Raw genomic sequence first — 16,741 nt, 5'->3', positions numbered from 1 at the left:
TTCGTAGGACTCTTCAAACCATACACTATTTATGAAAGCCTTTTATTTCATCCCTTACGATTTTTTAAACCTTTCCAACTAAACTGAAAATTCCGCTCTACTTTGAGAGTCGCTTACTTTACCGAATGAATCTCTGTTCGCAAAAAAATATTCCTCACTTTTCTCATACCGTACATTTCCATGTAGTTTTATTTAAATGTAGTTTTTGTGATTAAGAAGTTCCTCGTGGAAGTAATCATTTAAATAATACTCTGACCATTTTGTTGTCCGTAAAAATAGTAATGAAAGACCTACAGAATAAAATATTGCGAATGAAGAGAAATGCCAATAGACAATTTCAATCGTATAATAAAATAAATAAAATTACTTATTACTCTGTACGAACATATCGATGAAAAATAGAAATAAAACAAAAGGAAAGAAAAAAAATAATGTAAAAAGAAGTATATCAGCCTTGAACGTTTTGCCATTAGTCCGATAACTCACAATTTTCCGCGTTAAATGGTACACGTTCGGAGAAGACATGGAATGAGGTAAACTCTGGGTCCATCCATCCGGCAAACGTTTCCATCGAGTTCTCCCCTTCCACCTGCCTGCACGAGGAGGAGCCAACGAGCGTGTAAAACGCGTAGGACGATCTTTCCGCTCGGCTTCACAGCGCAATATTTGTTATCGGAGTTCCGTCATGAAAGCTCTTCGTCTAGGAACGCGGCGTACGTGCAAATATCCCAGGCGGACCGGAAGCTCGATATCAAAAAAGAAAATAGCGAAAGAAAAAAGAAGAAGAAAAAATAACGAAGAGATCGACCAGAGAAAGAGAGAATAAAAAAGGCCAGAAAACTTGGAAAAGCGTCGTTTTCTACGCTTTGCCCTGACGTTAACCAGAAACTGCATCGTGCAACTGCAACGACTGTGAGGCTGCAGTTACGGTAAATTTACGTCGCGAGAGATTCCGGGAAAAGCTATTTAATCTCGGGCTCGTCGATGGAGAGCTACGAAGAGAGCCGTACGGCGACTGTCTGTTCGTGTGTATATGCGTGTGCTTGTACATATAAGCAGCTAATGAGAGCCCAGGTCGCTCTGTTTGACGCGACTATTTATTATTAAGGCGACTCGTGTTTAGGGTGGGGGGTTGAAAGGCGACCGACTCACGAGCCTTAATTACTTCTGTCGGTCTTTTGAAGCTCTCGCTAGACCCCTTCTTTCGTTGATGATCATGATGATTATTATTACTTTTATAATTATTACTATTACATTTTTTTTTCTCTTCACTCTTTGTTTTTCAAAAGAAAAGAAAAGGATGGAAGACGTGCAATTTGGGATACCAACGATCAAAGGAGAAACGCTTGCCCGTAACTTAAGTTCACCACCTATAAGAGAGAACAAAGAGAAAACAAATGAACAAGATTGACAAAAGAAATAGAAAAGATATGAAGAAGGAAGAATCTCCATCTCTTTTTTTCCTCCTTTAATTAGAGCTTTTTAATTAAAACATTTCACGTATTAGTAAATTCTCACTGAATCGACCACAGATAAGAATAAAGAAATCAAATTGTTTTCGTAGATGGACTTTGATTTGCTTCACCGAGTATTGTTTTCTCTTTATTCGAGAAGGATATACAATGATTTTCTTTTAGTTGGTAGGTATCTTTTAATATTTATTTTTATCGGGAGACTAAAAATGTGTCCGTGAAACATCGGTATGTGAGCTCAAGATCGTTAGACGATCAATAATCAGAAAGCAGTGAATAATCATGAATCCAATCGCTCGTTCGAATCGTCCTTGGAAAGATGGGAAACGCAGACAGAGAGAGAGAGAGATAGAGAGAGAGAGAGAGAGAGAGAGAGAGAGAGAGAGAGAGAGAGGGAGAGAGAGAGGTAAAGAGAGAGGTAGAGAGATAGAGATAAAGCCCTTGGCACATTAGCGCCAACGCAATTGGTTCATCAATATTAATAAGAGATCCTAACTGGACAGAGGACGGGCATTGATTGGTCAGCCAATTTGCCTAGCGGCTAAACTTTTTCGGATCTTCGCGAACCTCTACATCTTTTCTTCTTTTTGTATTTTGAGACATGAGAGAAAGAGAAAGAGAAAGAGAAAGAGAAAGGTATGAGGGTGGGTAGAGACAGAGATGAGAGAACGATCGTTGCTTATTAATAATGGATGTGTAACGCGTGAAATGGTGCCTAAGGGGAGTTACCAATGAGTTGAAACCTTAAAGTGTCCTAATGGTAAGAGTAATTTTATCTTCGTGAATATTTTACGTTCTACGTGAATGATTAAAAACTTGATTAGTAAGTAAATCTCCTGTTTAGCCTAGAATTAGAATATACTATTCACCGAAGGGATTGGAATTATAACGCTCTGAGAACAAATTTATATCGATACAGGTCTGATACTACGGTAAATAACAGAAACGATTGAATCTAGTTGGATTTTCAATGTCTCTGGGAATGAAAAATATGTGATAAAGATTGGATAGTTTCAATGTTTGCATACGATTTAATCGAAAAATTTTTTATAACCGTGTTAGACAAAGGTTCGAATATTCGTGATAAAAGAGTGAGTTGACGATTGCCAATGACGAATATTTTTTTGATCGCAGCTGCAACGATTCCAATGAAATACTGTGTTTTTCGATGAAATTGATTAAACATGAGAAAACTCAGGAAAACTTAAAATAAGATGAGCTTTAGAAAAATCGATTTAGATGGATGAGAGGTTAACGTTCCAACGAACGTAATGGCTCGTTCTTCGATCGGGGACTCAGCCCGAAAGCTCGTTCTAAAGCTTCGAGATAGCTTTGGCTAACCGTTGAACGGATTCGACGATCTCTAAGGTACGTCTGGGTTCAGGCTACCGACAAAGTGGCAGCTTCCAACGGTACGAAATTAGCTTACGGTTTCGCGATAAGCCGTTTACATTAATCCCTCCACTCGGTCTTCGATTCCTTCATCGGCCAGTAAGCTACAGAACGAAGCTGATGCTTTGAGCTTGCACCATGCGAATTGCGTCTGCTTTTCAAAGAGGCTACTCTACTTTCTCGAGAGCGTATAATCAGACGTTCTAATGAGTGCTCTCTATCAGGTTACCAGTTACCAATCGACGAAGATGTTGCTCTCTAAAGTGCTTTATTGATATCTTCAGCTATTTCAAGCGTATGACGAAATGTGCAGTCTCTCGGAACTGTTTTATGCTTGACAGATCCTTCATTTGCTTCAAATAGATTCATCCGTGTGTTATGTGTACTTATCTGTACTAACTTGAATCGTCTATAAATCAACGATAAAGAGATTTTGTATATACCATGATAAGGAAGACTTACCTCTTGTCCTTTGATGTCCCTGTAACGAACCCATTTGCCCAATCGTGGTCGCCAGTATTCCAGAAGATAAGCCTCTGAGTACTCGACACCTTGTCCGTTTCCAAAACGACCTTGAGTAGCGGTGGCAGTGATAAGGTGGACAGTGTGAAGATCAATTTCCAACCACTCTTTCGCCTCCTTTGTTATCTGATTCTTTGGACACCAAGCACCACCGAGGCTCTCCGTTTTCAACCTAAAATCAATAGATCTAGTCAGTTGTGGTTACACGTTAACGATCAATGAAATTTTCTTTCTTAGTAAGCTAAAGTCAATCGTTTAAGTTCTGTCTATTTTATTGGACTTACGGAAGGGATAGAAAACAAAGTAAGAAACGATATAAGTTAAGTGCTTGTTAGTGATCGACGTTTCGAACGGAAACAACGATAATTAGGCTTTACGGATTCTCTCGAAGGATTTTCGAATGGTAGACCCTAGTTATCGAGATTTCTAAGTGGAAGACACTAAAACTGAACTTTTTCGAGTCTCTTTTCATGTCCATCGAAATACTCGAGATTACTTGTTCCTCGTACTACTGACGAAACTCTTTTCGAACCTATATCGAGTAAAAATTCGTAGGAGAGAAAATAAGAGGAAAAGGAAAGGAGAGAGATAAATAGAGAGAAAGAGAGAAAGAGGTGTAGGTGTCGGAGTGTGTCGTTGCCGGCACGGTTATAATCTTTTGGAATGGGAAGGATAGGAGAAAGCAAAGCTAAGGAGAGAAGGTTGGCAGGGCTGAGGCATGAATAAAACATGAAGCGTGAAGCGCCTTCCCTAATTGCGTGGACCGTTTAAACGCTCGACTAAGAACGAGGGATTCCCCATTCGATGCAACACGTACACGAAAATCGTGCGAATTTGCCTGTATATCCGAAGGTATATACCTGTAGAGGAAGCAGGCCGCATTAATGAGCATCATTGGTGCTGGAAGGATCATGAACAAGGAAGGAAGCAAGGGATCAAACCACGTCCGTGATCAGGATACGAAAAATCCAAACGAGACTCTTTCTGTTTTTAGATTTCATTACCAACGTTGGATTTAAATTTTCTTCCATAATTCGATTAAACGATTTTCAAAGATACAAAATATCTTTTACATTTTTAACCATATCCCATAGACCTCTTGGCATTTTAAATAAATTCAGCTAAATCCGGTTATCACTCGAAGGAAATTATTTTTTCTTCGACGTGTTATTAGTTTGGATTATTTGTCCCTCAAATGTAGAAAGCCAATAATTGTATTACGTCCGATGACAGTATTGTTCACTGTTCATTAAAATGATCCTTACAAAATATACGATATTATTAGATTAAAGCCAAAATTCCGATTTTCCCAAGTGATCCATTCAATCGATAAAGCATGCAGTCATTTTACGGATACAGAGAATCGATTCGTCTTTTATATTCAACAGTAGCAATTAGCATTTCTACTTATCTCTTGCGATGTCATACTGTCGACTCAATCGCGATTACTTATTTCTGTCCACGTAGCAATTCGGTTAATTCCAAAGAGATTGGTAAAATCGTTGGCTTGTGCAGAAGTTGGGTTGGAGGCAACGGTGAAGTAAGTTCGATAATGGACGATCCAGCCACGAGAGTTGAACGTTTAAAACGTCGTGTTCCGATAATTCAAATTTTTTATTGACTTCGTGGATTTATTGTCGGTATCGAAGAGAAGTCTTTCTAGCTGTCAATTTCTATACGAGTCGTTGGTTTGCATAATGCAAGGTACGCGTTAGAGAGATAGTTGGGCAACGTCAGATGTGTTGCCATTTTCCCCTTTCCAAATCCAGAATTATCTGCGAATGGAAAATTAGCTCGAGAGAATCTCTCTCTCTCTTTCTCAGTCTGTGTTTCGCTCAATTTAATGCCATTCGTTCGTCCGTACGTACGTACGTCCGTTCGTTCGTTCATTCGTTCGACCTACACGTCGGTTCGTTCATCCGACACGGGGGAATGAATTTTCGAATGACACGGAGGAGACTGTCCCACGTAAAAAGCGATACCTCTGATCGTCCTTTTTGGCTCTAGAGGGACCACACACCTCGATATCTTCCCTTCTTCTTATTGTTCTTCTTCTTCCTTTTCGTTTGCGTCTTCTTCTCACGGATCTGAGAAAACTCGTTATAAATAGAATTGCACTTGTCTCAGCTAGCTAGCAGCCTGTCTGTTATTCGGGCTTCAGTTTTGATAATGTTAAATTAAGTTCATCAATAAATAAATTGTATGTTATATAGGTACTTATACAAGAATTACTAATACCAACTTTTACAATTTTTGTTTTTTAATTTTACCACTCTTGATTTACCACTATTATGATAATTTCGATGATAACAGGAAATACAGATCGTGCTTTTTTTATATAAAAAAAAAGAAAGAAAGGAGATTTTTTTCTCGATGGTTGTCTGGAGAACGCAAAACCAGTCTGTCGAAGCTACTTGTTATCGATAAAGAGATGCTTCCAGGTCGCGCAGGTTGTAAATCTCGTGAAAGGAGATCCCGCCAGTTATAACGACGACCGGTCCAGAGGATAACAGAAAGAAAGAGAGAAAGAAAGAAAAGGATAAGAAGAAGAAGTCGTTATCGTTCTCGCCTCAGTTGAATGTATAGCTCGATTATTAATTCCTGGTGAACCTGATTATCTGTAGGAAAGATGTATACGACTAGTCTTAGGCGTCATTTAATACTCTGTAACGTTTAAACAATTTTCTCATTTTTCATCGATTTATCAAGATCAATCATATTTTTTCCATAATAAAGATAATCCACAGGATGCACAAGTATTTAAATGATTGTTAGGTGATCCATTAAACGCTCTAACGTATTTAAAGTTATTTAACGTCTAACAGTTAATAAAAAATGTACGTAGAGCAATTTTCATATTTTATAGCTATTAAAATGTAAACAAAGCTACCAAAGTGCTATTCACGAATCCTGTTTAGTTTCCTTCCAAAAGAAGTTTGAACGAACGTTTCTCTTCAGCAATAAACGTTATCGCGTTATATCGCTGAAAGTGAGACTATACAACCTTTTTAAAGAGCCTTTCGCTCTCACTGTTCTTGTTTTTTGTCTCCTCTTAAAAAACTGAAAAGAGACTCCTGATTGCACGTTGCGATCGAACTTTTACTGAAACGACAGTCGCCACTCCTACTTCCCTCTTCGGAGATGCAAAATCGAAAATGAGAATCACATTGGTATCATTTGAAGCGATTGCTAAGTGCATAATTGCTCTCAATTCCACTGGACTCATACAAGTTCTTTACGGAATTGCTTGTTAAATCGAGTTGGAACTGGTATCCGCAAGTATTCATGGGTTTCTACTGAAATAAAGTCGTTATCCATAAATTGCTATCGTTTAACGTTATGTATATTTGTAGAAAACGATAAACGATATCTGGTCAGGTGTTGAAATAAGAAGCGAGTAAGAAATTTGCGCTCGTTTATGTGAACGACGTTGATAGTTCATTATCAGAGAAGGAAAGAGAGAAATAAAAAGAGAAATTGATAACGTTGGGATTATTATGCCAGAACAAGTTAACAATTTCTTATCTACGAAATAATTAGTTCATAATAAAGCAATAAAATTTATTGGTTCAATGACAATTACGCACGTTACTACATCCTCTCATATATTCAAGACTTTCCAAAAGTTTTCGTTTTGGAAGGAAGGACTCTCTTACTCTTTCTACTTCCCTACGTTGATTTTTCGCAAGGTCTACTATTTCTTTCGGTATCTTAGCGCGACACTCTTACCGGCGTCTTAATTGCAGCCATTCTAGAAATACTGTTGAGTAAGAAAAGCTTGAAGAAAGAGAAGGGTGAGAGTAAAAGAAAGAGAAATAGAGAGAGAGAGAGGGAGAGGGAGAGAGAGAGAGAGAGAGAAAGAGAGGGGTGAGCAAAGAGACGCGAGAAAGCGCAGCTGGGGGACAACTTCTTGGTGGAGTAAAATGGTGAAATCAAAAACGCGTGACGAAAGTTATGACGATCCGGCGAAAACTTGCCTCGGAGATTCCGAGGGAGTAAGAAAGAGAATACTTCGTTCGTCGTGAAATTACGTGTAACGGTATGATTATACTTCCCTGTCTTCTTCTTCTTAGCCAACTTCTGTTATGGAAAAGAAGATCGAGAGTTTTGGTATAATTAAATCCGTGCAGAAAAATAAAACGGACTGGCTCCTCTGATATATCTAATAATAACCCAAGTTCAATTGAGTCTCGTTATTTTCCTTAACATTTCGTTAATACTTCTATTAACTCTTTTTCTTGGGAATTCTATTCATATAGAAGTTATCTCATTTCATAAAGACTGCACGAAACTGTTTATTTCCACTAGTTAAGTCTATATCGAGTTCATTTGTCTCTTTGGAGTTTCAACAATTTAATTATGCTGCCGCGTTATTGCATGAAATTTTTCAATTGTCACGACTATTATCGGTTTTTATTACGAAATATTTGCGTATTTTTCATCGTTAAAATATTAACATAATAATGAGACTTTTTATAATCATTGAGAAATTTAAGATGTAATCACGTTTTATATGAGCTGAAGTAATAACATAAGCTATAATTACGCTCTAGTAGACAATTTTAATCTTTCATTCGATAACTTTAAACCACCATTCGGAAAACACCGGTCAAGATAGAAAACAGCCACAAACGATCGATGCGAGGTTTAGTTGGACACGTTTTATCCTTCAAGAAGCACAGGTGTGCGATCTTTTTTGGCCCGAGGTCGTTGAGTATTAAATTAGATGGTGACGTGTGAGGAGAAGTTGGTTGAGAATAGGTTGAGTATATACGTTCATGGAGGTTGTCCATCGGAGTGGGGAGGACTCAAAGCTCATCAGGAGTTGGAGGTCCATTCAGCCGGTCATTGTCTACTGTAATGGAATGTATTAATATCGGAGAGCCCGCGGGGGCCAACAGACCGACGCAATGCTCGCTTCGACTGCTCGTTGTTGCCTGTTCGTTTGTTCCTTCGCACAGCGTGCGTGCTGCAGTAGACCGGATGCTTCCCACGGGGCACGGTATATTCGTATAAACCGGCACTGCGGTACAACCGACGAGGAACAGCGGACACTGCGCGTTAATATCTAAACAGGCTTGTGTATGTGTATGTGTGAGAAAGAGAGAGAGAGAGAGAGGAGAGAAAAGAGGGGGTTGGTACGGGGATGATACAGGGTGGTTGGAACGAGGATGAGAATACCGTACACGGTCGAATCTCTTATTCGTGACAATATTGCACACAACTGAAGCCTTCATTTTTTCATTCCCAAAAATGGTTTCATCCGTTAGTTTTTGGAAATTTTTTTTTTTCCATCAGAATGATTACAACAAAATTTTAGAAGTAACGAATGGCAAATATGGTTTCGCTTCTGTAGGTACGTTATTTCATTGACTGCTGTACGATAGTGAAAGGACTTTTCACAACTTCCTCGCACTCGCACGGATAACGATCAATGATCGATTATTTGCGTTGACTGCGTAACCGCCTCTTGAAAGTATCAGATAATTTGCGGCTCGAATAGGCGTGAACTTTCTCGCTTGTAATTTAAGCGGATCGCCATTTTTGCGGCTTGCCACCAAGCGAAATATCGCGACTGAAAGCGACGAACTACCGTCGCTGAAGGCTCAAATCAAGGAGAAAGAAAAACGGGTCTCGGCCTTTTATAGAAAATAATTATACGTCAATCGCCACCATATTCTTTTGTTCGTCACGTAAAACCGTCGGTCTACCGGGTGTTTCGATAACACACTTCTTTTCTATTCCATTGTATTCGTTTAATTCGTTAAGAAAAGTTCTTGCAATTATGCGAATTATTTTTTCTACAAATTTTGTTTTTGTTTATGGGTGGAATTTAAACATTGAAAGCATTTTGGCCACGCAAATGAACGACATTTTTTCGTAACATTCTTACGTGGAATTCGCACGAATTCTTTTCGCATGTTGCAGTCCGAAAAACCAGCAATATAACGAAACACGTTGTATAGAACCTGCCACACCGGATTTTACGTATTAAAGACACAACCGTACGCACGCTTTTAGTATTCATGCGAGCATGGAAGCGTTGCAATTAACCCTGTGATGCCCCCACTCCGGAAATCAGAAACATTTCGAATAAATGTTAAGTTGTTAAGTCACTTTACACGTACTATTTGGATAATTAGAAATCGAGTATTGTAAACACAATATGATAGTAATTGTTGTTGTAAAAAACATTCAATGATAGTATATACAAAATTTGAGAAGTTATTTTAATCGTGAATATTCGATTTCTACATATTTGAAACATGCGACATATGTATATGAATTATAAAAACTGCGAGGTAAGCGTCAAATTCTTAACGTTTACCTAGTTTTACACAAAGCGTTCTTCTTCCAAAAGCATTAACGCGAGGAAGACGCATGATCACGATGAACCTTTTGCTCGACATGCTTCGATTAAGGAGAATAGTGGATGCCCTGTGCTAACGATTTCTGGTTCATGCAGCATCCGTGACTGGATGGCGAGCGACGTGTGCATTGGCGCAGACGCATTAACGATTCTTTGTAATTCCGATTCTTTCAACATCCTCTCGTCTGCCAACTAAATCCATTAGCTCTGTTGGATTATGTATCGAGAGAGTGAGAGCCGATAAGTGAGACAAAAATTCGGTTTGACGCATAAGCCGTCTGTAGTCACGATCGAATCGAGTTGTCAACTGAAAAAGAAATGAATGCACGGAATTTCTATTTCCTTCTTTTTTATTGATTCGTTTCGTTAATCCTTCGAGCGGGTGACTTTTTAAGAAAAAAAAAAGATATATTTCACTAAAATAATAGTTTGTTGCATTAAACGTACAAATAACAATAACGTTCGATCATTTACTTTAAATCTATTTGAATAAAAGAAAGAAAAATAACGTCGTGTAAACGTTCAGTTTAAAAATCACTGCGTACATAGTACGAAACATCCATCTTGATCAAATTGATTCGACATGTGTCTGCGTTATATCTGTTTGAAAAATTTTTCAACTCTGTAAAAAAGATATGAAAGCTCACCGTGCCAGATGCGGGCCAACATTTCCGGCATCGTAGGTGGAACTGACTGTGATGTCCTTATCCGGTATTGCTCCGGATTCCATGCCCAGTGGTGCGATGCATTGTGCTAAAATGTAAAAAGATCAAAAAGAATTATCATCTCGAACGTTTTACAAACGAATGCGTTCTGTATATTTTTACACATATATAACAACGCAGGTTACATGCAAACTTCGATGACCATACAATCGAATACGATGCGAGTTATTCGCATTAACGGATCTATTGTTTAAACAAAATTATTTCAATAATTTGTGAGTAAAAACGTTGCAATATACGATCAAATAATTAATAATATCTTATCTCAATTGTAGTATTTCCTGCAAGAGATATAGATTCGAAGGCACACAATAGTACATTTATATCGTATACGTATACTTATAACAATTTATTTAACCGAAGGATCGTACTGATCTAGATGGGGTTATAGTTAAATTTATACCAGTATGAACGATTCGAAGATCGTCGAGATACTGGTTTGAAAAGGAGCAGCGAAAGGAATATATCCCTGAACTCAATCTAAAGTATGCGTATTTATATTTACCGTGCAACGTCGCGAGCGAATTAAAAAGGGCTAAATAAGCGGCTAACTGAGATGAATCCGTATGATAGTTGAAACCCGCTTTTCATGTAGGACTGTCCGAAACGAGTAGGTGGTTAGGTGTTTAGTAGAAGGAGGGCTAAGTGTTGGGTATAAAGGGTTACCTTAGCGTGTCGAACTTATCTATACGTTTTGATCTAATTGTTGCACTAGTTGAAATAAAGAAGTTCGTACTAAAAATTTTTTTTCAGACGTCTTCTTTTTTTCTACCATAATATTCTTTATGACATAGCCAATATCAAAATTTAAAAATTCGATTCGATTTCATCTTGAAGTGAGGATAAGTGTTTAATGAAACGTGTTAATAACACTATCAATGTATTATCAGATTTTTTTATATTCTTTTAGTAACTTTATATGATAATTCCAATAATTACAATTATTTATCGATACGATTGGTTTTAATGACGAAACGTCTTAATCCACTAACTTCCAACAAAGTTGTTGAATCGAGAGGGTGAAAAAAAGAAGAAGGGGCTCGAAAACTTAGCGAAACGAAGAAGAGAAAATGGAAGATTTTCTCTCTCTCTCTCTCTCTCTCTCTCTTTCTCTCTCTCCTTTTTCTCTTCCTACCATTGGTTTAATCTTCCGATAGTACACAAGTTCCATCTTGATCGCTCTCCTTTTCTTCCTTTCTCACGTCACCGACTGACTTCGTCCTCATCCACTTTCTTTTTCTCCTACTTCCCTTTTTTTATTTGTCCTCTATAATTCTTCGTCCGATACTTTACGCTCGTTTTATTCTCTACCACCCTCTTTCCCATCGTCAAGCTGGCCTTAATACGGCTTCGACGATTTGCATGCGTCAGTTAATAGATTCTCTTTTCCGTTCTCAACGAGAACAGAGGTGAACGATAGACAGAGAAAAAGAGCGATAGAGATAAAGAGACAATGTGAAGAGAGAAAGAGAGAGAAAGAGAGAGAGAGAGAGACGGAGATATTAACGCTTTGCGTCACTTATCGGAGCGAATATTATTTAATAAACGAGGATCTTCGTTGAGGCGAATTATTTTATAACGACCGGCGTAAATATTTGCGAGAATTCGCGTCACAGGTGAAGGGTAAAATCAATATTTAATCAACGTTCGAACGAATAATGGCCAGCTTTTTTCTCTCAGACCATGGAACATGATTTCTGTGAAACGATTGGACCATATGACGACAAACATTGTGAGAACGATTAAGTAAACCGACATTAACATTTTATCGTAAAAAATATTGCGGAGAATACTACATAGGTAAATGTCGAAGATATTTAACATGTAAAAAAATATGAGATCGTTCTAACGTTATCTTTTTTGTTGAAGCAAAAATAATACTTACAAAGATCCACGGCACGCGTTGCGGGAACGAACGAGGTGAAGCCGAGTAGGAGGAGACGAATAAGGAGAGGGGTAGTCGATGGGCTTGCACCAACGACGAAACTAAAGTTCTTCGCCATGGCACCCCCTTTTCGTGCGAGGGTGAAACCCTCGCCCTTTTCTCACCGTGACTCCTGCGTCATTTCAGTCCTCGTCAAGCTGAAACAAAAGGACCGTGACATCGTTAGTATCGCCGTAAATCTGACGATGTACACGCATTTGCGAGTTTCGCGAGAAATTTAAAAGGGTATCAACGAAGCAGTACCTCGCTTTGTTTAAATACTTCCGGCTTGTGAATATTCTTTCAACATTACCGGCTTGGGAAATATATTTTCCGAGATTTACGTCGGTTTTATAGGATAAATAAAAAAGTTCTTTTTTTTATTATGAATGTATGATTTGTTTATTCTTAAGCGATTGAATTCGTTTGTCAATATTTTTAACAATAAAATGCTTTTATCGAAATATTTTAACCTGTCAGATATCGTTCGAGTATCGTTCCTTGGAGAAATTTATTTTATGAGAACACCAGACGTATAACAAAGCATGAGATACTTCAGCGACGATGTTCCCGTTTGATCTCGACTTTAGTTTCACGAGGGCCGATATACCTTATTCGGTTCATTAATACGTTATCCGTCGTCCTATAGTCTTTACGAAGCAGCTATTAATTATTTATCCGGAAACACGAGGGTAGAGTGAAGAGTAGATTAAAATTCGTGAACGCTTTCAATAGAGAAGTTTACTCGAATTCGCTCAGGTAAGCAACTAGGAGGAAAGTCGGTGACAGAAGGATAAGTTGGATAAACAAAAACCAATCTACGTGCCTGAATGAAAGAGTAGTGGTAACTGTAAATACAGTAATATATTTAGCATTTAAGAAGTCACGTAGCTTGAAACAAATTATTAAACTAGACTATTTAATCGTAAAAGTATTCTTACTTTAACTATATTTTGTTACTGAAAATTATAGACTGTTTCAAGAATTTGTAATCTGTCAAATACCTCAACGATTAGTTTTATCTACTGTATACATCGAAATTGTTTCTAGCAAGAATAGTGTTGATAATTTCTTAAATATTATTTTTTATGAAACTTGTAAACCACGAAGAACAAAAACAATGCGGAACGAAAGAATAAAAAGGTTTCTTTTCATCGATCGGAAAAATGATCACAGTGAAAGCTATAATTTTGAAATGTTACACGGGATCAGCCTCGCTAGCAAGTACATTTTTAAAGCGTGAAAACTTTCAACTTCCTGGACTATAAGAAAGAATAATGGCCACGTGGTTACATATATTAGATATTATCTCTTATATGATATTTTTATTATTTTTTCGGCTTCTATAATGCTAAACGTAGAAAATCCATCCGTAGTACACGTCAGACGTATAGAGAAAAGCTGGTATATGTGTTGAACGAAATACTAGAAGAAGAGAGGAGGTAGTTGATACAGGCGTTGGCAAGTAAGTAAGGTGCGATTTTCATGTCTATACGTCGATGAACTATGCACTGGTAATTGCACGAACTATGAATAAGTTATAACAAATGGTAAGTAAGAAGTTCCTCGGTCGTAGGCCTTGCTTATTCGCATTAAACATACATAAGTGCGAGTAGGTGAACTTATAGTCCTCGAGCTAGTGTAAAATTCAACCCCGAGAGTGTCTATAAACCTTCTTTTAGTTTCGATGATGAGAAATATCGAAAATTTGAACGTCTTTGTTGTTTCTCATATCGTCTGCTTCCTTTCTCCTTTATCTTTTATCCTTCATTTTACTTCGGTCCGTCGACTTTTCGTTGCTCGATATCGGAAATACGAGGACGCGCTTCGTAAGATTGAAGAACGTTAGAGTGGTTCTATCTTTGTGTGCTCGAAACAGCGTCCAGACAAGGGGTGATTGATCGTACGAATCGGTCATACGAGAAATAAAAAAAAAAATGATCTAATGTTTAAATAAGATTCTCGGGGAAATTCATAAAGGAAATAAGAATAACTTAAAATTCCTTTTATCGATTTAAATTTATGATAAGTGTGATCTTATCTTGAAAGCAGATGTCTCTTTCACTCTTTCTCTCTTTTCTTTCGTTCTTCGTCAAGCGATCATCGTCACTTCGAATATACCGTAGGACAAGAGCTTGGCAATTATTATTCCGTCTATGGCAACATGAAGACGAAGAAGATAAAGAAGAAAAGAACCTAAGAGAAAGAGAGAGAAAGAGAGAGAGAGAGAGAGAGAGAAATGTGTAGGGGTTGGTGTTGGTGTGGTTTCATTTACGATCGGTATCTCGTGGTATACAAGCCATATCTATATGTATATAAGCCTCAGCATGCTTCTAAGCCACGATGTAAGCCCCGCGAGTTTCTACCCGTTCGGTATCCTAGTTCGACGTCGTCGAATCCTCCTCGTTTGCATAGGAATGAGTTTATGCAGATTAATACACGCGCGAGCGTCTACGTGTAGCTTGCGACGGACTAGCTAGCTAGCTAGCTATATAGCATTCTATAGCGAGTCATCACTCGCTAGCTCGCTCGTTCGGGGATGTTAAGCACGGTGTCCCTTACACGGATTTAAACGAACACGCATATTTTATTGACGGTTCGCGAGATTTCTCTTAAGGATTTTCGATCGCATAAACGATGCCACACACGCATCGTTAGTATCGTTTTGTTTTTAATGATACATCATTTATTTTTCCTTTTATCGGAATTCGTCTTATTTTTACGAATCTTGAGAAAACCCCCTGAAAATTGGTTGATCGAGGTTTATAAATGTTCCAAATTGCGGTGAGGTCAGATTCTAATTTCTTTTGATAATTTATTTTGAATGGCTGCATGATTTCTCGAAAAAGATTTCACGTAGATGAGAAATATTTGATAAATTTCTTTATAACGGGTGGACAGATTAACCTTAGAAATGATTCACAGAACAGAGAAGAAATCACACCAAGCTAACGTGAAATCCGTCGTCCGTAGTAAAATCCAACTGACACGGGTGTCGTGTCGACCGTCGTTAAAGCGTTAATAAAACTGCGAAGGGGTTAAAGTCTAAACTTTGAATCTTAAACAACGAGGCGGAGGGAGGCGAGACGAGACGAGCGATGTTGGACGAGAGGAAAAGGAAAAAAAAAGAAAAAAAGGAGAACAAAGGACGATCGATCGTCTTCCTCATCCTCGTCCTCGTCCTAGTCTTCTCTTGTCGTTGCCGTTGTCCTCGTCGTCTGAAAAAGAACGATGGACAGCATCGTTGTTAAGCGAGATAAGATTTTCTCTCGGAAAAGCCGTGTACAAATAGACGTCGTTGAAAAACGATCCAATACGACCCAAATAACGTAACCACCGTCGACGAGTCGACTCGTCGACACTCTCTGACCTTAATTGTTCGTTGAAATCAGGAGAGAATGAGGGAGTGAGGGAGTAGAGCGAATGACGATGGCACAAACAAAAAGAAAAGAGAGGAAGAGAACGTATATGGTATAAGTCAAGGAACTTCATAATCTACTTTATCGTACCGTTTGCGGTATATCTCGTTTCGAAGGAGAAATTCAAGAAGAATTGAAAGAGAACGATGATTTGACGTAAAATTGATGAAAATTGATTGCTCGTCAAATTCTAAATAAAATCAATGGAATTTCGCAATTTCTTTTGGCTATTAATTAATTCTTCTTTCTTTTTTTCTCTCCTATACGAGTTTAATTACGTTCGAAATTTTTTAATGACGCTATAACACCTGAAAGGAATCAAAAGAAAAATCTACGTTAAATTCAAAAGTCACGAATCGAGGTCTATACTTCTCAATGATGTTCACATGATATAAAAGCACATTAGAGGATACTTCTCTTAAAGTGTTTCCGAGCGCCATTTCATTTTAAAGGCCCTGGAGTAATTCTTGGAATAAAAACGTTTAGGTAATACTCGAGGTAAAGCCGGCATCCTCTTCGTTCCCTCATCAAAGTACTCGACTTAAGTGCTGATTATGATCCGTCCGAGGTATAAAGCTGTCGGATCATTCGTCGGCATTGTTCTGTCTGGCACGATTTGACGCGATTCTGAATGCCCTCTGACGTCTCGACCGATCCGAGTTTCACACAGGACGAGGGAGTATTAGACGAACGCACACGCGTACCTAAGTACATACACATGGGTATATGTATGTATATTTGAAAACTACGAAGATATAACGACGTCTCGCTGGGATCTATTAGCCTGTGTGACGCTTTTGATCGTTCCTATTCTAACTTTTCGTTAGTTTCGAAACGCAATTTATCTTGTGGAATCGTATAAGATGAATAGCTAGGTAAATTTTTGTTAGAACGTTCTTTCATAATAATTATATAAT

At 38.1% G+C, this 16,741-nt stretch overlaps 1 protein-coding gene across 1 annotated transcript in view; it reads right to left on the bottom strand.

Annotated features, from left to right (window-relative positions):
- LOC122632978 (discoidin domain-containing receptor tyrosine kinase B-like) overlaps window positions 1–16,741 on the bottom strand; it is a 93,629-nt gene that overhangs the window by 33,061 nt on the left and 43,827 nt on the right. The window contains exons 3-5 of the mRNA XM_043820328.1: window positions 12,367–12,563; window positions 10,404–10,509; window positions 3,327–3,558 (exon numbers count right to left, since the gene is read on the bottom strand). Of these exons, the coding sequence (XP_043676263.1) occupies window positions 3,327–3,558; window positions 10,404–10,509; window positions 12,367–12,484 (456 nt within the window). The 5' untranslated portion in view covers window positions 12,485–12,563. The remainder of the gene's footprint in view (window positions 1–3,326; window positions 3,559–10,403; window positions 10,510–12,366; window positions 12,564–16,741) is intronic.

The sequence above is a fragment of the Vespula pensylvanica genome, chromosome 11 (assembly GCF_014466175.1).
Source record: "Vespula pensylvanica isolate Volc-1 chromosome 11, ASM1446617v1, whole genome shotgun sequence".
NCBI lineage: Eukaryota > Metazoa > Arthropoda > Insecta > Hymenoptera > Vespidae > Vespula > Vespula pensylvanica.
The sequence above is the reverse complement of the archived record's forward strand: the minus strand, read 5'-3'. Positions and strand labels throughout refer to the sequence as shown.